This window comes from Poecilia latipinna, unplaced genomic scaffold (genome assembly GCF_001443285.1).
Source record: "Poecilia latipinna isolate Pla-1442-1.1 unplaced genomic scaffold, P_latipinna-1.0 Scaffold343, whole genome shotgun sequence".
NCBI classification, from domain to species: domain Eukaryota; kingdom Metazoa; phylum Chordata; class Actinopteri; order Cyprinodontiformes; family Poeciliidae; genus Poecilia; species Poecilia latipinna.
The window spans coordinates 87,162-114,829 of NW_015112959.1; the positions used below are offsets into that span (position 1 = coordinate 87,162).

Genomic DNA, 27,668 nt, shown 5'->3' on the forward strand with positions numbered 1-27,668 from the left:
CCTGGTTCATAAAAGAGTATGCTTACATTTGATTTGTGAAGTCTTAATAGTCTTTCAAAAATAACAGTTACAGAGATTATTATACCTCATTACTTGTTCCAGAATCAGAACTGATTGAGGTGCTGAAATTCTGGGTTGTAATCAAAGTTTCTTGGTCTCTTGCACCTGATGAAGTTCTTTCATTTGTAGGTTGTGATGTCTAGTTCATAAAAGATTGTTACAGTTAATGTGTGAAATATTAGTTGTCAACAAAACAACATGAAATATATAGAAATGACCTTACCAAAAATCTAGTCTGAGAAACAGAACTGCTCAAGTTGCTGATACTGGTGCTTGTTTTTTTACTTTCTGGTTGTTCAGTCCCCAATGAAATGCTGTTGTTTGTAGGTGATGATGTCTAGCGTTTAAACAAAGTAATTAATTTTGATGTGTCTAATATTTGTTAGTTTTTAACATAAAATATAAATCATCTTACCAAATAATTTTGTGACACAGAATTTGAGTCACTGAAATTGGAGTTTGTAAACAAATTATTTGCATTTGTTGTTCCTGATGAAGTGCTTTCATTTGAAGGTGGTGACGTCTAGGTCATAAAAGATCGAAGTAAATTCTTATGTTTGAAACAATAATTGTTTTTTGAAGAAACACATTGACATATATCATCTTACCAAATAACTTTTCTGAGCAGCAGAACTGTTTGAGTTTGAAGTTGTAAACAAAGTATTTTGACTTGAACTCCCCGATGAATTGGTGTCATTTGTACGACTGGATGCCTGGATAATAAAAGATCAACTTTAGTTTTGATGTCTGAATTATTGTCTTTCAGAAATAAGAATTGCAGAGATCTAATTACCTCATTACTTGTTCGAGAATCAGAACTGATTGAGGTGCTGAAATTCTGGGTTGTAATCCAAGTTTCTTGGTCTCTTGCACCTGATGAAGTGCTTTCATTTGTAGGTTGCAATGTCTATTTCATAAAAGGTTGTTGCATTTAATGTGTGAAATATTAGTTGTCAACAAAACAACAAGAAATATATACAAATGACCTTACCAAAAAACTAGTTTGAGAAACAGAACTGCTAAAGTTGTTGAAATTTGAAGTTGTAAACAAAGTATTTTGGCTTGAACTCCCCAATGAATTGGTGTCATTTGTATGACTGGAAACCTGGATCATAAAATATCAACTTTAGTTTTGATGTCTGAAGTATTGTCTTTCAGAAATAAAAATTACAGAGATCAATTTACCTTATTACTTGATAGAGAAATGGAACTGCTGGAGGTGCTGATATTTTGGGTTGTAAAACCATCTTGGTGTGTTGCACTTGTTGAAGTGTTTTCAGGTGGTGACGTCTAGTTCAGAATAGATTGTTTTAATTTTTCATGTGTGAAACATTAGTTATCTATGAAACATGAAATGTACGGAAATCGCCTCACCAAATGAATTGTTTGAGCACCAGCACTGCTTGATCTGCTGAATATCTGACTTGTATATAAAGCATTTTGGTCTGAAGTCCCTGATGAAGTGCTGTATGTTGTATTTTTTGAAGTCTAGTTCATAAAATATTTTTTGTTTATTTATTATTTGTGGAAAATAAGCCGTCTTCCAAAAACATAACTGAAACAAACCACCTTACCAAATAACTTGTTTGAGAAACTGAACTACTTGATCCGTTGAAAGTTGGGCTTGTAGCCAAATCATTTTGCTCTGTAGTCTCTGATGAAGTGCTGTATTTTGTCATTTTTGAATCCTGGTTTATAAGAGATTGTATTCATTTTTGTTTTGTTAAGTATTAGTGTTCTTTCAACAATAACAATTACAGTGATCAACTTACCAAAGCACTTGTTTGAGGAGCGGAACTGATTGAAGGGCTGAAATTCGGGGTTGTAAACAAAGAACCTTGGTCTGTTGCACCTGATGAAGTGCTTTCATTTGTATGTTGTGACATCTGGTTCATAAAATAAATGTTTAACTTTTTGAAACATCAGATGTCCACCAAAAATGAAAATACAACGCTCAACTTACCAAATGACTGTTTTGAGGAACTGAGCTGCTTGATGTGTTTAAATTCGAGGTTGCAAGCAAACTGTCATTGCCTGTTGTTCTTGGAAAAGTGCTGTTGCTTGTACTTTTGGAAGCCTAGTTCATCAAGGATCATATTTATTATTCAGTCTGTCAAATGTTGAATGATCTTTAAAAAATAAGAATTACAGAAGTCAACTTACCAAGTGACTTGTTTGAGCAAAAGAACTGCTTACGTTGCTGATATTGGGGCTTGTTTTTGGACTTTCTGACCGTGTAGTACTCGATGAAGTGCTTTCGCTTTTAGGTGGTGATGTCTAACGTGTAAAAGATATTAATTTTTATTATGTGAAATATTTGGTTTTCAACATAAAATATAAATCAACTTACAAAATATTTATGAGACACAGAAATTCTTAACACACTGAAATTTGAGGTTGTAAAACTATTTCTGATGAGGTGCTGTCATTTACATGTGGTGACATCTACTTTATAAAAAATTTTAATTTTTCATGTGTGAAAAATTAATTGTCTTTGAAAACATGAAACTCACTGACATCATCTTACCAAATAACTTGTTTGAGAAACAGAACTCATTGAGTTGCTGAAATTTGAAGTTGTAAACAAAGTATTATGGGTTGGACTCCCCGATGAAGTGGTGTCATTTGTACGATTGAAAACCTAGTTCATAAAAGATTGTATTTAGTTTTGATGTGTGAAGTATTGTCTTTCAAAAATAAAAATTACAGAGACCAACTTACCACATTTCTTGTTGAAAAAACAGATCTGTTTGAGGTGCTGAAGTTTAGGGTCGTTTGTGGTCTTTCTGACTGTACAGTCCCTGATGAAATGCTGTTGTCTTTAGGTGTCAATGTCTAGTGTATAAAATATTCTATTAATTGTTTTATTTAATTATTACCTATCTTCCAAACATAACAATTTCCGAGATCAACCTAAATAAATTACTTGTTGGAGGAAAAAAAAAACTGCTCAAGTGGCTGAAAGTTGTTCTTGCAAATAAACTTTCTGTCTCCACGTTCCCTGATGCATAGCTGTCACTTGTAGCTTTGGAAATCTCATTCATAAATTCTGTATTTATATTACTTTTTTTCTCAAGATAAAAATGACAGAGGTCGATGTACCAAATACCTGGTTTGTGAAACAGAACTACTTAAGTTGCTGAAAGTCTAGGTTGTAAACAAACTATATTGTCCTGTAGTTCCTGATGAAATGCAGTTGCCGTAGGTGATATTGGTTATAAAAGATTGTAGGGTTGCACCAATATAAGAATTTGAGCCAGTATCCGATGCAACTATTGCTGGTCTGGCTGATAACTATTATTTACCAATTTTAGACATATTATATATATTTTAGTACCATTTCGACAAGACCATAATGTTTACCTTACTTCAGCTTAACTTTCCACAATCTTACACTCCATCACTATCACATGACCAAAGAAATACCACATGACTAACCACCTCCATTCCAGAAACATATGGAAACAAGTTGGAAATGAATATCAGTTATTGATATTGTTCCAGTTTTATACCACTATGTTAAAAAATAACTAATATCAGTTGATGTTAATACAGTTATATACCATGCATGCCTAAAATATTGTATTTGTTTTTGATGTATGAGATATTAGTTCTTTCAAAAAAAAAAATTAAAAATTAAAAATATCAAAATCTTACCATACTGCTTGTTTGAGAAACTGAAATACTTGAGGTGCTGAAATTTGAGGTTGTGGTAGCACTTTCCGTATGTGCAGTCCCTGATGAAGTGCTATTGTTTGTAGGTGGTAATGTCTAGAGTATAACAATTTTTTATACTTATTTATAATTTATTTCTTTCAGAAATAAAAAATGACAAAGGTCATCTTACCACATTACTTGTTGGAGAAACCAAATTGTTTGGGGTGCTCCGAGATGCAGCTTGCATGTTGTTTTGACAAGAAGAATTGATCCCGAATCTTGGCCAGGTACCTATTTATATGAAAACATTGATAAATGTTTCTAGTAAACATTTATCAAAAGCCTACTAGAAAATTCTTCAATGGCACTGATATAAAACACCTTCACATAACAGTTTCTCAAATGTTGAATTTCCAAACAGCTGATCCAGGCCAAATCTAATGGTTGGTCCACCTTAAAAGTGCAAGAAAAAATAAAGTTATAAACTTTACAATATACATGTAAAGTAACTTTGCATGCAAATGTAAATGAAGAGAAAGTGCCTTTCATAAGTCTTCATACCCCTTGAAAATTCTCTCTCTTCAGACCCAAATGTAGTTTACTGGGTTGTTAAAGTGGACAAATAATGATGTGTGATTTATAAACTTGATAAATAATTAAATCAAAAGTGCTGTTTGCACATGCATCCCCCTTCACTATAATATTCTTAAATAAAGTCCTGTACAATTCTTATGCCTTTACCTAATTAGTAAAAAGTGTCCATCTGTGTATCTCAGCATAAATCCAATTGTATTCTATGAAGGCCTCAGAGAAACAGAAATGCTTATGAACAAACGTCTTTTCAAAGACAATAGAACAAAGCAGATAGACAGGTCAAAGTAAAAGTAGCAGAGAAGTTTAAAAGCATCGTTAAGTTTTAAGACAGAACCTCAGACTTTGAAAATCTCACAGAGCACTGATCAGCGATGTTACGTCATGTGAATGGCACAGCTGAAAAAAATTAAGATCTTAGCCATAGCAAAAGGAATAGGATTCAAAAATATTTAAATTATTTTTTTGAGCAGAACAATGCAACCATCTGTAAAGTATTTTAATCTGTAAAATCGTGGTAAGAATGCGACTGGGACAGAGGTTCACCTTTCAGCAGAACAACAACTCTAAACATGGAATCAAGGTCCCATCATATGTAGGAATATCCTAATCAAAATCCAGAATGCTATTTTTTTTTCACTATTACAGTCAAAGCAGACTTTTTAAAATTTTGTTTAAAAAAATTGAAAACGTCATCACTTTATTCCAACAGTTGTGTGCTTCTTTCCTGTGGCCTACCACACAAAATCCCAGTAAAATACAATTTTACTTTGCAACTTTGTAAAATAAAAAAGGTTTAACATCAACATTGTTTGATAGTTCAAGGGGTATGGATACTTCAGGCATTGTTTGTGCCAAATCTGTGTTTGTGACTTTACCCATTTTTAAGCAGTTCTGAATATTCAGCATTAAACCTGAAACAAAGAATAATAAAAACCTTTTGCATAAAGAGATAACATTGACATTGACATGTAACTATTTTCACCAACAGGGCACTCTCTCCCCGCTTTAGTTCAAAAAGAACATTGTTGGCAGTACCTTGTGAGTTGTAGAATGTTGATGGCATACATGAAAAATTATATGCTGCGTTCTGCAACACGACAACATCTTGGTTGCATAATGCTGTTTCATTCAGCGTTAGTTTGTAACAGTTACCAGCCAAACTTATTTTGGGGCTGCAGTCGAAACCCTCACAACAACCTGAAAATACAATAACATATCTGTCAGCAATGCTGTCCCTGCTAATCGCTGACCAGAAACTGAATTAGGTTTATCCAGTTAAAATGGACTGGCTCAAGTTGATAACTCTCCGCCACAACATTCTGGTATGTACAAATACATTTCTATAGCTTCTCAACTTGTATTATTGTACTGTATGAAAGCCAGGCTGGTGACACTAGAGTTCAGTTTAATGCAAAGGGGACAAGCAATCTCCACTTCCTGAATTCAAAGTTGGCATGGCAAAAACAGCATCAACCAGTTCTCAAAAAATTATCTTAATTCATGCACACATTCAACAACACGGACAATCACAATTATTTATTTAAGAAGACGGAAACATTCATGAGCACGTTGAAGAAAATAATAATAATATTCGGCTACTGCACCTGTTTTATTTTCATGGAGGTTGAAACACAGCCTTTTTCCACTCTCATTTATAAAAACAGCATCTGCAGTATAGAGAAATACCAAGTGCAAAACATTTTATTTGGTTTTTCACAGTAACTGTCCTTGTTAAACACTATTGTCACTGTAAATCCAAGCTCACCCGTTGGAAAAGTAGTATTGAGCGTAATTTTTTGAGGAGAAATAAACAGAATGTTTTTCATCCAGGCTCCTGTATTTGGGCCTGTAAAGAAACAACACTTAAGAACATCGTATCAAAACTAAGTAAAAAGTACTTGTTTAAAATAATAATAATTGTAAATGTAAAACAATACATGATCTCAAGAAGACATTTATTACTTACATGAAGCTTCACAAAAGTGGTCCTGGAGCAAAGCTGCATAAAGCAGAGAAAGTTTCACAACAGCAAACATCCATCGAGTGTTTACAGCCCGCGTTCTCATAATTCAAAGTAAGGAGGCAGATTGCATGAGCAAATAACTTGACTACAGCTTGATTTTATATATTTTTAAGTCCCACTTAAGTGTGTAGCTCCTTCTGCGACATGGTTTAGATAAAATACGGATTGTGTGGCGTTATAACAGAAACCTGTTGTGGCATCATTACTATTCAATCTGTTTTAATTTGCAAATTTAAGCATGACTACAGAGTGTATGTTGTCTGTTTTTTTTTTTTCCCCGCAGATGCCAGGAATGCAATGCAAATGTTTTTGATCCGTCATCAAGGATGTCATTTCATTTCTTTTATCCTAGGATCCGCCTCTAACAAATCCAGTTTTTCTTTTGCACATGATTGTTTGTAGTGCTGCTTATGTTTCTTACTAAGCATTTTTAAAAGAAGTAGATTTCCACAGTAGACAGGCCTATACTCTATGTAAATTTGCACTGGGGTTATGATGGAGCAGAAAATGATTTTGCGTTGGTGGTTGCACAATGATCACCTAAATTGTTTATATTTCACTGTTCCAATCTGCATATATCTTAAAGCCAACCATGCCATGGGTACTTTGGAAGTTGTCATACATCAAGAGAAGGTAGCATAAGCTCTTTTTTCTTACTACAGACAAGTAAATTTTATGGAAGTGGTCTCTAAATTGATCAATCTTGAATTGCTCCTACAATCTTTCTATTGTTGGGCTTTAATAGGTGGCCTTATTTTTATATTAAAATAAAAGCATTGTTCACATCCAGCTTGCACTGACGATAAATATAATTCTGAAGGAAATTGCATTACCCTTTCATCATTTATTCTGCTGACCTAAGAATCTGACAGAACCCCTGTTTCTGTAGGCCACAAACATACACTGCTCAAAAAAATAAAGGGAACACTCAAATAACACATCCTAGATCTGAATGAATGAAATATTCTCATTGAATACTTTGTTCTGTACAAAGTTGAATGTGCTGACAACAAAATCACACAAAAATCATCGATGGAAATCAAATTTATTAACCAATGGAGGCCTGGATTTGGAGCCACACACAAAATTAAAGTGAAATGTTCCCTTTATTTTTTTGAGCAGTATATTTCAAGATTTAAATATAAAGGTTCGACTGCCGAAATATGCTGTTTTCAAAAAACGATGTGATGAGTAATACAACTCACATGTATTGTTCTAGCACATGAATGGCATGTTTTGCTTCATTTATATGATGAAGCCATCTACCTTTCACATTATATTAAAAGTAACGGATCTCCAACAAATCCACTTGCTAGAGATCCATTAAACCCACTGCAGGTGAACTGAATTTACCAACTTTCATTGACAGAATAAACCTACGAAGCACATCCGTGCCACGGCTTGAGCCTTACGTGATCAAATTTTCCGTGTTTCCTTGAAAGTGGTTCAATGCAAATGAAGTAAGCAAATTGCTGCCAAAGTTTGAGAGCACCTGTTTGCATTTTGGATCTCACTGAAGAGAAAGGCTTAATTCATAACTGAACAAGAGGACAGTTGTGTTCGGAGTTACATGTGAAATACAGTGGAATCTGTTGTGAAAACAGCAATGTTTCTCCCCAATACCGTGACCTGCTAAAAAAACATGGTAAATGCATTAACGGTATATTCACTCATGACATACATATAATTCACAGTGTCATAGTTATTTGCTCATTTAAAAAAAAAAAAAAAGATGGTCACATTTGAATGTTTCAGATCATGAAACATTTCTTTTACATCAGGAAAAGACAGCCTGAGTAAATTCTGGCTGCTTTTATTAAGGCAATAAAACTTTACAATCCAGTCTAGCATGGGCCATAAACCTGGTTGTGCCATTGTAGGCAGTGACCACTGCCATCACATGGTTGTGATAACTGGCAATCAGTCAATACCATTGCAGTAGATTAACTTTGTTCCTCTCTTTTTTTGAAAAGATGTTTTTCTTCAGCCACATTTTAATTTTTTATGCAGTGTTTTTAAGGATATGCAATGACATCTCAATGGATATAAGTTTGGGCATTGACTGAAATACAAAGCTTTCATTTTGTTTTCCTTTTTTCTGAGCCATTCAAAGCTGGACTTGTTGGTAGGCTTTAGATTATTATTCTGCCATAGAACCATGTTCACTTGTTCACTTGTACTTAGGGTTATGAACTGGTGGCTTGGGCAAGTTATCCATGTCTCAAAGCAGCAAAGCAGACACAAAGCATCACACTAGATAGGTTCACCACTGTTGTGTTTATTTGTTGTTTGTTTCATCATATGGGGTTAATGGCTCTAACTGGACCTTAAAATCAGTGTAACCCTTCCCTGCCTAAGAGATACTGGAATTGGTGCCCTGGTTAAACTAAATAATTTAAATTTTAGTAATAATTAAATTCATAATTAATTACAATTACTCATAATTATAATTCCAATCCAATCAATTCCATATAATTCCAATCATTTTTATGCCAACATGTGAGGTTGCTACAGCATTTTTGGTTTCTATAATTCTGACTCCCAACAACAGCTACAGTTGGATGTTTGTGGAAAGTTTTTGCAATTTTTTTTTTTTTTTTTTTGAAAAGTACATGACACGGGAGGGAACAAAAAGCCCAATAAAAATGTGGCCTCTTAATTTACATCTCCTTCCTGAAAGCAAATTCATAATCTTAAACTTTCTGATCTAACTGGACTACCACTTCATTTTGACACGATTCCTCCCTCTTTGGAGAAATGTCCTGTGTTTTTGTCTCTTCTTGACTGTAACTCTATTGGCACCTACAAGTTACATACCTTTCAACAATGATGCCACCATTTGCTGTCTGAAGCATTGGTACCCCACTGAATACACAAAACCTATGTCCCCTGATCAGATGCATGCTACTAAACTTAAATCATATTGACAGTTGATGGTCTGACAATTTTTTTCCCCTTCACATTTGACTTTCGTCTTTTTGTCTACATATGAATGATAACATCTATCTTCAGAAAGTAGTTGAGGACAGGACATTTTTTTATCCATTTATTTGCTTAGACAGGGTGAAAATGAAAGCACAGATACAAACAAGATGCAGCCCATTAATTTACACTGGCTTCTGTCAAACATTGCATTCACAAACTGGTCCGTACAAGTAGTGTGTAATAAAAATTTAAATTCAAACCTATAAATACATTTAAATAAAGAAATACATACAGGCAACAAAACATAGACACTAAAGATGGGCGGAAAACAAATGTCTCCAACATTGAGCCTCTTACAGATGTTAATTGTGCAATAAACCTCCAAAAACAAACTCTCTTATCATATATCACTTTGTCATTTCATATTCTGCAAGTTGATCCACTCCACTGAGATCCTGAGCTCTGTGTGCTTTCTGGAGTTACACAACCCAAAGGACGTGGCTGACAACTCAGAGCATTATCCTGATCGATCGCTGGATTGGACAGCTTCTATTAATGGCAATAGCTAGTGACGCTCCACCACATGCACCATTATTAGGTATTGAGTCGTATCGAGCCAAGAGAGTTGTATGGCGTTTATAACTGATGCATACGTTAGAGCCATATTCTCCTAAAATGAGCCTGCTTAGAGGGTGTAGATAAATGCCAGTGCAGGGGAACCTGCGCAGCAAGAGCAGCTTCCAGAACATCCAATTTGTGTGGAATTACAAAAATTCATAGGTGCACTAGCAGGAGCGGCGACAGCGCGTGAGGCCAACACACGGGGCTGGGAACGGTGCATTTGGCATGCACCCCCTCACAAATGGTTCATTGCCTCAACTGTAAACCTATCTTTATGTGGAGAAACCTGTAATGTGAAATTTTATACTGGAAGCTCTTAGTTGTTTCCTGAAGTGTGAAAAGTGTGAAAAGCCTGTAGTAAGGCTAGGAAGTAAGTAAAGACTGTTTTGCTGTTACATTGCAAAATGGCCTTTACCTGTTTTGCAGGAAAAGACTGTTTATGTGTTTTATCTTAAAATGGTAATGGTGTGTAAGTATCACCTCAAGTGGATCACAAAGATAATATTGGTGGATCAAGTTCAACCCATGCTATGTCAGGACCTTTCAGTTTATTATGAGACATCAAATCACTGACCCTAATCAGGAAACAGCAGTACCTTAGTTTGCCTGTAGGGGTGCTAAAAACAGCTGAAGAAAACGCAAGTATTAACAGCAAAAGCAGGTTACCTTACACTCTCAATTGTTACCAAAATCTCCTGCCTCCATGTTTTGCTACCATATTATTGGTGTATTTTTAATGAAATCAGTAGTGCTACCTTAACAATTATTTTCTTCTGATTCAAGACTGATGCATTTTGCTAAAATTGTCTCTTCCAATTTCACAGTTCTTTTTAATCTTTTGGCAGAAGCCTCTCAGCAACCATGCAAACTTATTGGCAGGTGTTTACATACATAAGGTAACACCAATCGGTTTTGACAGAAGTGTGAAATGGGTTTTCTCCCTCAGGGCTACTGAGTCTACGCGCAGAACGAGCTGCCAGAAGGAGAGGTGGATTACCTAACACAAACTTTGAATGAACCTGTAGAGCGAAAAATGTGCCAATGGTGCCTCCTGGCAAAAAAATTTGACAGCTGGTGCTACAATTATGTGTGATTGCATATTTAGCACAGCTTGAACATTATATCGCCTTGTGCTGTTTTGGTCATTTCTGGTTGTTTTGTCAGCTATGTAACTAAAATACCTAGAGACATGATCAAATTTAAAACTACACTTATGCTGACCATAAAGGTCAGAGAGCCCTAATAATGATCCAAACCTCCTCCATGGGGTTAAGTGACATCTGAATTGAACTGTTTGTGTCAAATTAAAGGAAGCTGCATGCAAATGCATGTCATTCATATTGGTAAAAGATCTGGTAAAAAGTTTGATAATTTTGTGCAATTCTGGCTTTGTCTGGCTCATAATATAATAGTAATAAACATATGTACAGTGTATGTAGATAAATTAATGGATATACTTGATTCCTCACAAGTTACTTTTTAAAAGTTTGTAGCAGTAAGGCGAAAAATGTAGGGGAGTTCAACAAGTCACTGTACACATTACCTTTTTTTGTAACCCAACAGAAAAGAATCATATTTTAAATGTTGCTTACATTTATATGTATTCATCTGAATCAGTCCAAGTAGTTACATTTTGGAGAATAGCTTTAAGTGAGTCACATTCTCTTAGCCACGTTGTTCTCTTGGCCAGTTGTAAAAGAGCCACATTTATCATACCAATCAGTCAAAATTTGCATTCCACTGAAGCTGTGGAGTTTCATTTAGAAAGTTAGAAAGTAGTACCTGTTACTGTGTTGCTTTTTAAATACAAATGGTAGTATGATATGGTAAGGTAAGACATGGCTTTTAGTAAATTATGGAGTCAGACTGATGATTTCCTGGACATTATCTGAGGGAAGAAGTTCCTGATTTCAGGTCAATTTAAAACTCAAGACTGTTTTTTACATTTTGGAAAGAGTCCGACACAGAGAGAAAACTCTTTAGACCATTACAGCAACTGCCATGTGAAATGAAATGCTGTCCTCTAGTGTCCATACAGCCTCATCAGACAAAAAGGTGAAAAAAGCTCCACAAGAAAAGATATTGAATTTCAGTTGGGAATATGATTTAATTCATTCAATGTCCAAAGGAGGAAGGAATAAGTACCTTAACCATAAGGAGACTTGGACACAGTCTCTGAGGTTTGGTTGCTGCTCTTGGTTTGCTTGCTGACCTCTGGAAGGATCCTGCTGGAGAAGTAGTAGTAAACGAACAGGAAGAATCCTACAAACACAGAATGCATTCGTTATTTCTTCCCGTTACCTTTCAGGAACTTGGTCTGAAATTCAAACTTATCAGTTTTAGGCCTACCTTGAAAAGAATTAAGGACGGTGAAGATGTAGTAGGAGGGAAGGAGCAGAGGGCCGTAGCTAAAAAAAGCAAATCCCCAGGTGATGCCCAAGAGGCAGAAAAGTCCCAGAAGAGAGAAAACTCTTTTCTTGGTGGATTCTTGGGTTTTTGCTTCTTTGGGTGTAAAGTGTTTGATCTGCACTACGGTTACGACAAATATGGTTAAAGTGAATATGAACACAATGCCATAGTAACTAATGTTTACAACTAAGTGGGTCGCATAATCAGGGATCCAGCACCTGGAAATCATGAAAGAAATGCAATTATTTTGGAGCATGACAATCAAATTTAAAATCTGATATATATCTAATATTTCCTTACATAGTTACAGAGGTTCCATTATTATCAGAAATGTCGATGTAGTCATATTTGCTTGAAGCAAGAAGTCCAACAACCACAACAGCTGGAACAACTAAACAATATTTTTCTTTTAGTTATTAGAATCTGCAGACAAATCAATGAAAGTTTTTAGCATATATTTCTTACCCCATCCCGTGATGCAAATCTTGCCCATATAATATTTGATGCCTGTGGAGATCTGGTGTAGATTGAAGTACAGGTGCAAGGCCTGCATGAAGAACCATGTGAATGTGGCCAGCATGCTGTAGTGCAGAGCCGCTGCCATCGCCACACATGCTGCTGAGACCTTCAGTTTAGCGATTGACTCATTTACCAAGAAGCAAAGGTTCAGGAAGAACAAGGCGACAAAGAGATTCATGAGGATCTTTACAGATTCACTGGCTTTAGTTTTCCTGTGAAGCAAATTGGTTTGTGTTATCAACATTGTTCAGAGAGGAATAATTCAAATCAAAAAGCAGACTTTTTGATATTTTTACCTGATCAGAAAATGCATGAAGAGGGCCACACCCAAGAAGAACAAGGATATGCCACAGCCAGCCTTTGTGATTTGGGTCAGGGTTTTCAAGTCAGAGGAACTGATCTGTACATCTGTGGACTGATTTCAAACAGGAACATGTATTTAATAAACCTGAAAAACTTTTGAATGAAATTTACTTTAAAAAATAATTGTATAAAAGTTTATAACCATGAGAATAGCAAAAAATGTAAGATGAGAGCACTGGCATGTGATGCTGCCATTGGCCTCGTTTGTTAGGCAGCCATCCGTGATCCACTTGTTTTTGCCACCTGGTGGACAGTCATAACACAAAGAAAAGCATGAGACTAGACAGGAAAGAAAAAAAAATAAAGCTTTGAATTCAATGAAAGATTTGGGAAGCATGGGTTTGGATGATAAAATTATAGGAACTGATATAAAAGAGCAAACTTGGGTTTTCTTACAGTTCCTTACAGGCAAGGCCCTGTTTTATTTATTTAAAATATGTAAGAAAATACTGCAGTTTTTTCAAAGAGAATGCAAGGTTTTAATGAGAAATACATGTCTTAACTTCCCTGACAGCTCCAATCAGCTGACATCTTGCAATGACATTCTTAAGCCTGCATTTATAACTTTACTGGGTCTTTTAAAAAACTGTACAGTATAACCAGAAAAAAAAAAAATACCTTCTTCTTTACTTGTGCCATCCCATGATACACAAGTGGCATTAAATTCAGTCTGCAATAGCATAGAAAATAAATGAATACAGATGTGAAATGATGGCTGTTAAGGAAGTAGTTAATATCTCTCTTACCGTATTCACATCAGTGAAGTGAATATCAATGGTTTCTGAGAGGTTGGATATGCTCACTCCCATTTCAACCCCCATCATTTCATTGTTGAAAAAGGAACTGGTTTTGTTGAGCTGTTAAAAACAAAACAAAAAATAAATAAATAATTGCTTTAAATAATTATTTTGTTTTACAAAATAAGGTAACATTTTGGTTTTACCTTCTCAATTTCTGGGAAAAGAAAAACTCCTGCAAATGAGCCATTTTGTTCAACAGCCGATTTACTGGCTTTCTTAGGAAAGTGAATCGTTTGCTTGATGTTTGTCACCCCATTATTGTTTTCCTTGAGAATCTATCACAAACAGAGAATATTAGAGAAACTCAACTTCTATACCTTTTTTTATCTGTTTCTTATTGTTCTGTCATGAAAGCTGTGTACCATTACATCCCCACTTGATTGAAAGCCAAAGTCCATGACTGTCTGATTTTGTTTTGGCAGTCTAGACATAACCCCAGTAATGTTGCCCATTTTGATGGCAGCTGAGCTGGAGTTGCCCATAAGGTCCAGTATGAAACTAAGATTCTTCATTAATTTTCTGTAATGGAAAAATATTTTTCAAATAACATTGTCAGACAATGTGATCAGCTTCTGTAGGTGTTTGTGTTATTTTTACATTCATGCCAAAAAATAATATATATTTACGCTGCTTGATCTGAGTCCAGAGGAGTCTTCGGGGCTTCGAAAGTTAGGAGTTTTTCTGGCTTACCGTCTTCGATTAGTGGCACGCTTGACTGGTTTTAAACAAAAAAAGTATGTTTTATCTTACAATGTAAAATGTCTGTATCAGTATTGCAGTGTAGTGTAAAATGAATGTTTATCTTACAAGCAAAATCCCAAAGAATGTAAGATGAGAGCACTGGCATTTAACGTTATCCGAGTTCTTAATTGTTGTGCACCCATCTGTGGTCCAGTTTGGTTCATTTCCTGGTTGACACCAGAAGCACAAAGCCAAAAGATAAAACTGAAATTAATCACAAATAATACGTTCATACTCATATAAATGTATTACATGCAGTTAGTGAACAAAGGTGACACGTTTTGCTGTTGGAAAGCGAAATGAGACAAAAATGTTGCTAGAAAACTTTCTCATAAAATTAATTGTAGCCACCTTAAAAGTACACAGGATGGTGTTAAAACCCAAAGTTTGTTTAAATGTGCAAGTTGACAAAATATAAATAAATACATCTGTGCTATTAGTTTGGCCATACTCAAATGTACAATGGTCTTGGAGAAATGTTAATAATGAAAGATTCATTCATCTGCTCGTCTTTGCTTTGGCCTCGAGCCTTGTGGAAGCCATGTTGATAATTTGATTCGCTAGTAGATTGTATTGCAACCAATTTAAAAGCCAATCTGTAATCCTAATTTACACTGAATTAAAAATCTTTCCTGGCTCTGTGATTATATTAGCATACAGAGGGAGGGCCCTCGGCTATTGAGAAACAATTGCTTGTACTTAAATAATGCTAAATAACAAATTACAAACACAAATGGGTGTTTCTGTATATTTCCAAATATAACTTTAATTCCATCCGATACTAGGATAAATGTTTCACTTGTAAATAAATATATTTATTTTTAGAAAAGATAAAAGATGACACCAAAAACGCATTCCTTCATGTTTCAAATAATATTCACAAATCTAATTGTTTAGCAAAATGTGCTATAATTTAGATGGTCTAAACTAAAGAAATACAAATTACTTGATCTAGACTAAAACTAAATGTAGCATTAGTCAAAATACAGTGACTAAATTTAAAGTGAAATCTGCTGCCAAAGTGAACATTGCCACTAACTTCTTTTGCAAAGTTTTTGTGTACTTTCTTTGTCATGATAAATACATCATGTCTGAAAAATACACAAAATCTACTTGCTACTTCAAAGATGGTTCAAGAAGCTAAAGAATTTCTCCTCATAAAAGTTTGAGAAATTATGAGACTGACTCAGATTTATGCAAAAGCTATTTTCTAAGGAAAAAATCTCTTTAAAACTAATATTGTGTCCTTACAGCAAGTCTTTACAAATGGACCATTTATGAAAGTATTATTGTTATCCAACTTACCATTACGTTTATTGTTATCCCATGATACACATTTGGGAGTTAATCCAGACTGCAGGATAAACCAAAGCAAAATATAAAACATCTGAACATGTAGTCTGCCTAACGAAGCAACACTTTGAGAGATACCTTCACCAGTGTGGCATTGTTGTACTGAATGTCAATGGGTTTTGATAGATTGGATATTTTTGATCCCATTTCAATTCCTAGCACTTCACCATGCAAAACAGATGAATCGTTGTCATTCTGTTGAGAGTAAAATATGTGATTTTTACAGTATCAAAAAAACAACAACACTCAAAATAAATATACAATTTGATCTTACCTTAAACACTCCTGGAAATATTAGAATTCTTATATAATTTTCATTTTGTGCAAGCGCCATATCTATGGCTTCTGTGGGGAGGTGAATTTCGGTGGCAAATATTTTCTTCGCATTGTAGTTTTGTCCAAGAATCTATCTCAAATAGAAATGATCAAACTCAGGAAGAATAATTTTTTTACAAGTTTGTTTATTTTTTTAACTGAAGCTACATACATTTACATCTTTACTTGATGTGAAGCCAAAGTTCATGACAGCAGGATTCGGTGATAGTTTAGCAATCACTCCAGTGATATTGCCTATTTTAATGGCTGCTGTGCTGACATTTTTTTCGGTCATATTGTATATATAACCATTCAAATCAAACATAATTTGCCTGCAATAGAAACATAATTACTTTAAACATTAAAATTTCTTGACTTATATAACTCCAATGGTAGCTTTTATTAACATATGTTGTGTAATGATATTTTTTTATTGCTATTATTAAATAAGATACTCACACTGCATCCTTTGGGTCCACACAACTTGAGTTTTTCGTAAAGGTCATCTCTGGTTTCAGAGTCTTTGGTATGAAACAAAATAATGGATTTAGCTCTCTTGGTCAAGTAGAAGAATAAATCATTTGAAATCAGAAAAATCACTTTACCATGACGACAGCAATGAATGTATTATGCGAGCATCGGCAGTTGACGTAGCCATTTGTCTGATTTGTTTGGCATCCATCTGCTGTCCAAGTTTGATTGCCTAGTAGACAGATGTGACACAGGACAATAACATTAGACACAGAATCAAAGTAGTGACAAATATTTTAATAAAAATAATGTCTTCTTTCTGTAAGTAGGTAAACACAAGTGGCCATTGAGTGTTTAAAAGTTGTCCTTTATATTATCTTTGAAAAAAATTGTTGAATTTCGTATGACAGATATAGTGATGCACCACTGTATTAAGAGATGTTTATCTGAAGAAGAGAACTAATGAAAGCTGTGCGGTTGCTTGTATAAGATGTTGAAAGTGTTGGGAAAGATACATAATTTATATACATTGGGGCAAAAAAGTATTTAGTCAGCCACCAATTGTGCAAGTTCTCCCACTTAAAAAGATGAGAGAGGCCTGTAATTTTCATCATAGATATACCTCAACTATGAGAGACAAAAGGAGAAAAAAAATCCAGAAAATCACATTGTCTGATTTTTAAAGAATTTATTGGCAAAATATGGTGGAAAATAAGTATTTGGTCAATAACAAAAATTAATCTCAATACTTTCCTATATACCCTTTGTTGGCAATGACAGAGATCAAACGTTTTCTGTAAGTCTTCACAAGGTTTTCACACACTGTTGCTGGTATTTTGGCCCATTCCTCCATGCAGATCTTCTCTAGAGCTGTGATGTTCTGGGGCTGTCGCTGGGCAACACAGACTTTCAACTTCCTCCAAAGATTTTCTATGAGGTTGAGAGATCTGGAGACTGGCTAGGCCACTCCAGGACCTTGAAATGCTTTTTACAAAGCCACTCCTTCGTTACCCGGGCGGTATGTTTGGGATCATTGTCATGCTGAAAGACCCAGCCACGTTTCATCTTCAATGCCCTTGCTGATGGAAAGAGGTTTTCACTCAAAATTTGACGATACATGGTCCCATTCATTCTTTCCTTTACACGGATCAGTTGTCCTGGTTCCTTAGCAGAAAAACAGCCCCAAGCATGATGTTTCTACCCACATGCTTCACAGTAGGTATGGTGTTCTTTGGATGCAACTCAGCATTCTTTCTCCTCCAAACACGACAAGTAGAGTTTTGACCAAAAAGTTCTATTTTGGTTTCATCTGACCATATGATATTCTCCCACTCATCTTCTGGATCATCCAAATGCTCTCTAGCAAACTTGAGACGGGCCTTGACATGTACTGGCCTAGCAGGGGGACACGTCTGGCACTGCAGGATTTGAGTCCCTGGCGGCGTAGTGTGTTACTGATGCCTTTGTTACTTTGGTCCCAGCTCTCTGCAGGTCATTCACTAGGTTCCCCTGTGTGGTTCTGGGATTTTTGCTCACCGTTCTTGTGATCATTTTGACCCCACAGGGTGAGATCTTGCATGGAGCCCCAGATCGAGGGAGATCGTCAGTGGTCTTGTATGTGTTCCATTTTCTAATAATTGATCCCACAGCTGACTTCTTCACACCAAGCTGTTTACCTATTGCAGATTCAGTCTTCCCAGCATGGTGGAGGTATATTATTTTGTTTCAGATGTCCTTTGACAGTTCTCTAGTTTTGGCCACGGTGGAGTTTAGAGTGTGACTGTTTGAGTTTGTGAACAGGTGTCTTTTATACTGATAGCGAGTTCAAACAGGTCCCATTAATACAGGTAATGAGTGGAGGACAGAGGAGCCTCTTCCAGAAGAAGTTACAGGTGCGTGAGAGCCAGAAATCTTACTTGTTTGTAGCTCACCAAATACTTATTTTCCACCATATTTTGCAAATAAATTCTTTAAAAATCAGGCAATGTGATTTTCTGGATTTTCTTTTCTCCTTTTGTCTCTCGTAGTTGAAGTATATCTATGATGAAAATTATAGGCCTCTCTCTTCTTTTTAAGTGTTAAGTATCTGTTTTGATAACGTTTCTGTTGTTGTTGCACATCTGTTTTTATGCATTGACGGAGGATCTTGTCCAGAGTTACAGTATTTTCATAACAGTCACTCAATGGAGTAACGTTAAGTGAAACCTGGGAAAAGTTTGAATTTATTGCAGAATTTACATGTCTGGAAGCTTCACTTCAAGAGCACCACAGTTCTCGTAAAGAATAAGTGATACAAGTGCAGATGCTATGCTCATTAGCATAGCACAGAGCTAATGGGCACCAGAAATCTGGTTCATGAGAAATTATCCTATTTTGTCACAATAACATATTTAAATAAAAATGTGTGAAGCATTTTAATAGATTTAGGCTAAGGAAATCAAGTCACACATTTGTTGCAGGAAAACAAATTCCCCCAGTCTCCCTGCGGTTCATGACAAGTTGCCTAGTCACTTGTCATGACTAGGCAACTTGGATCAGTTGAATTTGTAAAATCAGACCTTTTTCTTTCCTAGGGGTTTGCAGCAATCAACAGTAACGCGAAAGCAGAAAGTCTTTTTTCTAGTTCTAGTTCTGTATTACATTTTCTATTGTTAGGGGAAGAAAAAGAAGAATGAGCCAAACTGCCTTAACCCTCTGATGCATAAGTGGCCTTTGAGGTCATCTTTTTGCAATATCTTTGTAATCCAGCAATTCCATTGCTTCATATTCCAGGTATTCCTCAAAAAATATGTTACTGATATCATGCAAATTTTTTATTTACCTTTTATACATTTTAAGAAATAGCATGTTTTATGCTACTACCCCATTCTTCCGTGAGTGGGTCCAAAATGACCCGCATTCATTTTCTATGGAATTTAATGGGAATCTTTGTTTCTTACCAACTGTGACTGTCAGGAAAACATTTTATAGTGAACCAAACACACTGAGACATAAGTGTCACCCCTGAATAGTAATATTTTACACAGCAAGAATTCTTACATATAAGTATTAGTTTTATGTTTTTTACCTCACAAATGTGCGTGCGTGTGTGTGTGTGTGTGTGTGGGTGTGTGTGTGTGTGGGTGTGTGTGTGTGTGTGTCAATCATGAGTTCTGACAGTCTTATTGCCACAAATCAACCTATTAGCCTTCTTCAAACTTAGCCAACACTAGTTATCTAACCAACTAGCTAACATTACCAGCTATACTTTACTGTGCATGTGTATTATTTGTGTGTGTGTGTGTGTCTGTGTCTGTGTGTGTCTGACACCCTGGATGAGAAAACCAAGAGAGAATGTGTTGAATGACATACAAAACCTGTTGATCAATGTGTTCAAGGTTCTTTTTATCATCTCAATAAATAAAATAAAAATTCATAGCTATAGAAATAAATGCATAAATAAATGAGCCAGAAAAGTATGGAGTGCCTTCTTTGGGTCGGGGAGGATGTCCTGCCCCAAGTGGAGGAGTTCAAGTATCTCAGGATCTTGTTCACCAATGAGGGAAAAATGGAGCAGGAGATCGACAGGCAGATTGGTGCAGCGTCTGCATTGAAGCAGGCGATGTACCGATCTGTCGTTGTGAAGAGAGAGCTGAGCCAAAAAGCAAAGCTCTTGATTTACCGGTTGATCTAAGTCCCTACCCTTGTCTATGGTCATGAGCGTTGGGTCATGTCTGAAAGAACAAGATCACAGATACAAGCGGCCAAAATTAGTTTTCCCCATAGAGGGTCTGGGCTCTCCTTTAAAGAGAGAAGCTCAGTCATCCAGGAGGGACTCAGAGTGGAGCCGCTGCTCCTTCGTGTCGAGAGGAGCCAGTTGAGGTGGCTCGGGCATCTAGTTAGGATGCCTCCTGGACGCCTCCCTGGTGAGGTGTTCCAGGCACGACCCACTGGGAGGAGACTCAGAGGAAAACCCAGGACACGCTGGAGGGACTATGTTTCCCAGGTGGCCTGGAAACACCTTGGGATTCCCGTGGAGGAGGTGGAACAAGTGATTGGGAAGGGGGAAGTCTGAGCCTTCAGACTTCCCCCGGACGGACGGATGGATGGACATAACATATATATATACACTCACATGCGTGATGCACACAGCATAATAGAATATAGATAGTAATGTTAGCTAGCTTGGTTAGCTAGCTAGTTTCAAGAAACGTGCTCTTTCTTCACACCTTATCCCAATACAAGTTTACAACATTCATTAGATCAAAAGTGACACACATGCTTCACTTTATTTTCCTCTCTTTTAGACCAATTTAAATGCATTTGTCAGTTCTGCAGCATACATTGCATTGTAAAGAGACAGCAACTTTACAATGTTTTTCTAGACCATGGATATATGAGAGTTTTTTTTTTTTTACTGTTTAATCAGTGTTTCTTACCTTTGCCATCCCAGGACACACAGGAAGCACCGTAATGTGTCTAGAACAAATAAGAAAATTCACAATTGGAATACATTTTCTGTCTACATAAAGAATATGAGGAAATTTCTTAACATATCTTTACCGTGTTCACGTTGCTGTAGTGAATGTTTATGGCTTGTGAGAGATCGGAGATGCTTGCTCCCATTTCAATCCCAAACATTTTATTGTTCAAAAACTCCTGCAAGAGAAATATAATTAATAACTAATCAATATATTGATATTCACAAAAAAAAACAAAAAAACATCAAATCATGTTTGTTCTTACTTCAGGCATTCCTGGAAAAAGCAGAACGCCAATGTATTTGCTATTTCTTTTTGCTGCCAATTCATTGGCTTCTTTAGAAATTTGAATCTGCAGATCAAGCTTCACGTTCACATTGTTCGTTTCCTTCAAAGTATTAGACAAAGAGAGATTAGAATTAACCAGAACTCTTCTAAACTCTTGTTTTTCTCTTTCTGTTCTTGATTCAACAGGAGCTTCATACTTTGACATCCCCACTTGCTGTGAAGCCAAAGTTCAATGCAGTTTGGTTTTGACCTTGTGGTTGCAGTTTAGCGATTGCCCCAGTGACATTGCCTAATTTGATGAATGCTGTTGTGAAAGCTTCCATCTGATCCTGGTAGAAACTGAAATCATTCATGATATTTCTGTAATAAAAAACAAAATTGATTAGTGACCTCTCACATTAATCAGCTATCTTGCACTAATGCAGCTCTATTAGAGTGCATGTCATCCTAGAATTATTCACATCAAAAAACAAATATTTACACTGCTCCCTGAAAAGTCGCGACATAGTTTGTGTATGGAAAAATTAGATTCAGCGGCTGCTGAACCCCAGCTGAGACCGGCGATTCACAAGATATGATTTTCACAATGGATGTTATTTTAGATCCAAACTTGAACTTGTACTTAACACTACCTGTGAATTGAAGCACAAACACAAGTGACCACATTTTGTGAACAAAATGTTTACTAAAATATTATTTTAACTTAAAACTTAGAATACCTTCACAAGTCTGCACATCATTATATTGATTTTGGTATAGATGATCCAGAGTGATTCTAACATTCCTGCCACCTGACAACAGAATAAAATAAGTTGTTAAGAGCTATTCTACTACAAAGTTTAGAGACGTAGCAACAGGATGTAGTTACCTGGCTTCAAGCAGTTATCAAGATCAAGAATGAACTCTAAGTGGCAAATCATTCAAACAAAATAGATTAGAAGATGAGGTATTAATGACAAGATATTTACACTGCTTGAACAGTGTTTGAGGGAATACAAGCATTTAAGGTTTTAATCGCTTGGAGATGTAGATAGTTTGTACCTGTTGAGTTGTGGAGCTGTGAGAACATGCATGAAAAATTGCTCATTGGGTTCAGTAACACCACAATGTCATGCTTGAGTAGAATCTCTCTACTGACAGTCAGGCTGTAAGTGCTGTCACTGAGCCGAACTATTTTGGTGCCACAGTTGAAATCTTCAATACCACAACAATCTGAAGAAAATAAAACAAAACAAAAAACAAAAAAATCCTCATCATTTACTGGTGAAAATAGAAAACTGACTTACAGGAAGCTGACGATAGGTCAGACATTAGAAAACTGTACCCGCATTAGACTGGTTTGCCTGAATGTTAAAACAAAGATGAGTTCCATTTTCTTCTTTAAAGACAACATCTGAAAAACAGAAAAAAAGAACAAACAAAAAACAACAAAACTAAAATAACAAATTAACAAAATAAGATATACTATTTTTTTTTCCTGGGAAATTCTTATGTCAGGAGTCCTTTTTTACATCGAGTCCAAGCTCACCTGATGGAAAATGAGGATCAACTGGAAGTTTTTCTGCACTGACAAAAAGTATGTTTTTGAGTCTGTGTCTTTTCTTGGTGCCTGTAAAAAACAAAAAAAAAAAAAAAAAAAAAACAACTTCAAAAAATACAAACACATCAATATGGGCAGAATAATTTTAAAAGCTGCTGTCACTTACTGGAAGCTTTACAAAAGTGGTTCTGAAGCACAATTACAGAGAAGAGAACAAAAATCTTCAAAAGAAGCATCCAGCGATGATTTACGGCCGATGGTGACATTTTAAAGGATTGAGCAGGAGCATGAAGATAGACCACAAATAGATAATATAAGTAATTTTTAAATGCACCTCAGGCTGCGGTTGTTTCTGTTGAATGACTCAGATGGAGTCTGAATTGTCCGTCGCTACCACAACACATCTTCTGTGGCATCATTACCATTTTGTCTTATTTAACATGCAAATGAATGGTGACGGAGTGGAAACATTTTAACAAGGGCTTGTTTTGCTACAGACTGAATAAACTGTAGTACTTTTACACAATTCTTATTTTTACAGTCGTTACATATTTTTATTTTAATTTTTATGTTCTTAAACATTTTCAAAAGGAAACAGCCGTACTATTATCATAACAGTCGCTGACTTTTATAATTTTTCCACAGTAAATCTTCTGTTTCTGCTGTTTTTAGAGTAATTTGATTGCAACAGGCTTCTCTGTCTGTAGATACTGCTTCACCATGAGAATAACTTGTTATATATACTGCAGATGACTAAATACACTGAAGTTATGCCATTTCATTAAATAATCTGCTATTTGTTAATGCAAACAATTGATCAGATGTACCCAATAATGTGGCAGACGAGTGTATTTTTTGGGGTTAATAAAAACAAGGACATGAAATAATGGTATAGCTAGAAAAGTTTTTTTTTTTTTTTTTTTTTTTCTCACATTTTCAAAACACCCACAGCACCTGCAAGTTTACATAGTTTAGTAAAATTAAGGGACAATACAAACACTGAGGTGAATATGTTTTAAACCTGACATGCAAATTAGTTATGATCCATAGTTTCCATTTCCTTCCACTTTGACTGTTGGGTGTTTCATGTCCGTCACGTACAAAGCCGTGCAATCTGGTAGTTGATATCAAAAGTAAACGTTTAATTTAATTAACAACCATAAATAATTTATGTTGTTTAAATTGCCTGAATTGGCATTTACAACCAAAACATACAATTAATCCATTTTACTGCTAAAGGTTCATATGCTCAAGCATTAACTGCTTCCTTAAAAAGTGGTGTGAATAAAATGACGTAAAAAAATATAGTTGCCGCAGTGCTTTAACATCTATTTGCATTTGGATCTTGCTGAGCAGAAAGACTTTATTTATAACTGTACATGGCAACAGTTGCCTGTTTGTGTTTTGTGTTACAAGAGGACTGCTGTTGAAATCCTTAAAATGCTCCAAAAATGACTGAACTACAGTAAGAGGAAGTTGAACTATGCTGCCCTCGCAATGTGTTGTTCTTATAAAGCTAGACAGCTAGCCAGCATCGGGAAATAATCCAATCCTTTATAGTTTTTCTTGGTTTTACTTTGCAACTCTTTCCAATAAGTCGATATCAAAACACAAAGAGGTAACTCTATAACCCATGTAGAGTTATAAATAAAGTATTTCTGCTCAGCAAGACCCAAATGCAAATAGTTTGTAAAACTGTAACAAATACAAAACCAAGCACACATCAGCCACAGATAAAATACAGAAACAACCAGACCCCAGCAAACAAATGGCTCCCAATTAGTACTAATTAGCTAACAATGCAGCTTAGCTTAAAATTTTAGTTGTGAACAGAAAGCACTTTTCCTGATAAAATATTACACAATACTGAAATAATAATTGATAAAATTAATTTACAAATAAATAACGTCCAAGGGACAAACATGTCTGAAGGACAGCCAATGGCACCACGTGTACAGCCAGTCCGCTTCTGCGCGACGGACCAAATTAAACACAATGTCCACTATCACATAGGCATTTATCAAATTGAAATAATTTTGGTAATTCCAACTGATCTAAATCAAGATTTAACTTCAGACAGTGAGGAAAGAAGTGTCTTTTATTTTGGTATTAACTTATTTGATCTCTTGAGTATTTACAGAACATATGTAAATCTATTTGCATGCAGTGAATCGTCACATAAGCCTACTGTCTCTGTTCAATTCATGCTTGAGCTATGTGTACCTGTGATGTATAGCTAATTTTCTAAACTGTTTTTTAAGCTAAACTATATTACAGTACTGGAAAAAAAAAGTACTTCTATCTTGCTTGTCCTATTTTGTTAAAGTTCAAGAACTTTGATTGGCTACATTTCTGTATCATTGCTCCTCTTTATTACACTCACCCTGAACATCAGGGTGAGTGTAACTTTTTGCTTGACTTCAGAAAAGCTCTTCCGAATACACCTCAATATTTTATCTTAATTTCTTGATTTTTAAGACCTGGATTTTTATGGATTATACTCAAGCACATCACAACAATATTATGACTTTAGTTGAAGAGGCTACAAATGTTTTACACAGTCCCTCCCCTCTTGAGTTGTGTTTATTTGCAACGATCTTGTTAACTTCAATCTATACATTTAAATAAACTTACAATTCAGACTACAATCATCAACATTACTCTACTCTCAAACATTTTTTGTCAAATCTAAATTCTATAAAACACTATAAAACAACTAATTTATCCCCCTATAGCTAAAAAAAAAAATGATTGAATGGTACAAGGATAACAAAGGCTGATTTCAGATTCAGCATTTTAATATATAAAATACTGGGATAAAATTCTGGGATAATTTGTGTCCCATAATTTAGGTAAAAGAAAAAAAAACAAAAAACTTTTTTACATCGAGTCCAAGCTCACCTGATGGAAAATGAGGATCAACTGGAATTTCTTCTGCACTGACAAAAAGTATGTTTTTGAGTCTGTGTCTTTTCTTGGTGCCTGTAAAAAAAAAAAAAAAAAAAAAAAAACAACTTCAAAAAATACAAACACATCAATATGGGCAGAATAATTTTAAAAGCTGCTGTCACTTACTGGAAGCTTTACAAAAGTGGTTAGCACAAAAATGCTTATTTAGAAAAATCAATGCTCCCAAGGAATCCACAACAAAAAATGTGTAATTATTATCCTGTCCTTTATTGGTTAAGATGAATCTCATTCAGTTTCATTTCAATAGTCCTTCATTCATCCTCTTAGTAAATAATAAGTAAACTTATAATAAAGTAGACTATGATGTTTTTTATTCTTTAAAAACAGTAACCATATTTTTTACCTTTTATGGTTGGGCCATGACTTGGTTTTGGGCGTGTCGGGCACGGTGTGTCCCTGGCCCGGTCGGTTTTATGATCGGGAATTCCTCATAAAGGTAGTGGCAGACTATCTGATAAAAACACTATGTGATCATTGTTTTCCATTCCAGGTGAGCCTGGGAAACTATATGAATTCAGGTGTTCCTGGTAAACCAGCACTGAATTTCTGCTACAAATGTAGCTGAAAACAAGCTACATTTGTAGTTTTGCTTGTCCTGTTTTGTCATAGCTCAAGAACTTTGAAGTAGACAGATCAATAGTAGTATGTTGGATTTGTTTTGCTTTAGATTATTAGTATTTAGTATTAGTATCATTAGTATTATTTTCTGAACATTTCTTTTCACATTTCACCTTACTATTTTGTCTTCCCAGTCCACAGCAACCATGCGCTTACTGACAGGTGTTTACATGGATATAGGATCCATGATCAGCCTCGACAGAAGTGTGAAATGTGTTTTATACCTCCAGGCCTCTAACATACAAGCAGAAATATAAATGGCAGAGTGAGGGGTGGGTTACATAAGATGAACTTTCTATGAACCTATAATGTGTAAAAATGTCCTAAAACATTTAATAGCTGCTGGTTCTGGTATGATGTGATGAAAAATTGATCACGGCTAGGTTTGAATATTATGTAGGCTCTTTTTGTCAGTGTTTGGGCAGCTGTCTGATTCTAAAAAGAACAAATACCACCATAAACTATGTGGAGATATGATTTAATGCACATAAACTGTCCACAAATGTGATGGATGGCATAGACTTTAATTTAACTAGAGCTCCTTTACAGATCATCATAGGTTAATGATGTCTGTAAAGTAACACACAAGCACAACAAGCCATTGACATAAGACTTGATAATAAAAAAAAAAAACAATTGTGAAATTAAAGGTAAATTCTTGCATTGTCTTACAGTAACAAAAATTAGTTCTTCTTAGTTGCTTATGATTAACATCATGTATACCTAGGAGTTGTTTTGCAATTCAAATTGTACAGGATTCCTTTCTGAACATTCAAATAGACACATTTTTGGGAATAGTTTTAACTTAGTAATTTCCTCTTAGGCCTATAAATATTCTGAGTCATCTGAGCCATTTCTCATCCAGTGGTGGAGAAAGTACTCAAAAAATGTACTTAAGTAAAAGTACAAATACACAGACAAAAATGTACTCAAGTAAAAGT

The 27,668-nt window shown here is 35.4% G+C and overlaps 3 protein-coding genes and 2 long non-coding RNA genes across 5 annotated transcripts in view; all 5 read right to left on the reverse strand.

Moving 5' to 3' along the window:
- Window positions 1-6,483, reverse strand: part of LOC106949420 (uncharacterized) — an 18,614-nt gene extending 12,131 nt beyond the window's left edge. The window contains exons 1-7 of the mRNA XM_015035651.1: window positions 6,278-6,483; window positions 6,077-6,157; window positions 5,916-5,978; window positions 5,347-5,508; window positions 5,187-5,222; window positions 4,099-4,170; window positions 3,908-4,008 (exon numbers count right to left, since the gene is read on the reverse strand). Of these exons, the coding sequence (XP_014891137.1) occupies window positions 3,908-4,008; window positions 4,099-4,170; window positions 5,187-5,222; window positions 5,347-5,508; window positions 5,916-5,978; window positions 6,077-6,157; window positions 6,278-6,377 (615 nt within the window). The 5' untranslated portion in view covers window positions 6,378-6,483. The remainder of the gene's footprint in view (window positions 1-3,907; window positions 4,009-4,098; window positions 4,171-5,186; window positions 5,223-5,346; window positions 5,509-5,915; window positions 5,979-6,076; window positions 6,158-6,277) is intronic.
- On the reverse strand, window positions 312-2,648 carry LOC106949422 (uncharacterized). Its single transcript, XR_001425374.1, has 7 exons — window positions 2,588-2,648; window positions 1,246-1,350; window positions 1,052-1,165; window positions 854-967; window positions 669-773; window positions 476-583; window positions 312-397 (listed from the first exon to the last, which is right to left on the reverse strand). It is a non-coding gene; the product is annotated as an uncharacterized LOC106949422 (long non-coding RNA).
- On the reverse strand, window positions 1,645-2,325 carry LOC106949423 (uncharacterized). The gene is made up of 4 exons (XR_001425375.1): window positions 2,224-2,325; window positions 2,024-2,137; window positions 1,833-1,946; window positions 1,645-1,748 (listed from the first exon to the last, which is right to left on the reverse strand). It is a non-coding gene; the product is annotated as an uncharacterized LOC106949423 (long non-coding RNA).
- A 3,923-nt stretch (window positions 6,484-10,406) lies between the features above and the next one.
- LOC106949426 (adhesion G protein-coupled receptor G3-like) lies at window positions 10,407-16,706 on the reverse strand. Its single transcript, XM_015035652.1, has 15 exons — window positions 16,340-16,706; window positions 16,144-16,260; window positions 16,018-16,066; window positions 14,779-14,879; window positions 14,598-14,686; window positions 14,334-14,490; window positions 14,115-14,246; window positions 13,918-14,028; window positions 13,790-13,841; window positions 13,314-13,414; window positions 13,105-13,223; window positions 12,755-13,020; window positions 12,590-12,680; window positions 12,230-12,507; window positions 10,407-12,142 (listed from the first exon to the last, which is right to left on the reverse strand). Exons 1-15 carry the CDS (start codon window positions 16,397-16,399, stop codon window positions 12,027-12,029), a joined length of 1,839 nt encoding a protein of 612 aa, XP_014891138.1. The 5' UTR covers window positions 16,400-16,706; the 3' UTR covers window positions 10,407-12,026.
- A 129-nt stretch (window positions 16,707-16,835) lies between these two features.
- Window positions 16,836-21,700, reverse strand: LOC106949415 (adhesion G protein-coupled receptor G3-like). The gene is made up of 5 exons (XM_015035647.1): window positions 21,577-21,700; window positions 21,394-21,489; window positions 21,270-21,309; window positions 16,986-17,083; window positions 16,836-16,901 (listed from the first exon to the last, which is right to left on the reverse strand). Exons 1-5 carry the CDS (start codon window positions 21,583-21,585, stop codon window positions 16,836-16,838), a joined length of 309 nt encoding a protein of 102 aa, XP_014891133.1. The 5' UTR covers window positions 21,586-21,700.
- Between the last annotated feature and the right edge of the window lie 5,968 nt (window positions 21,701-27,668).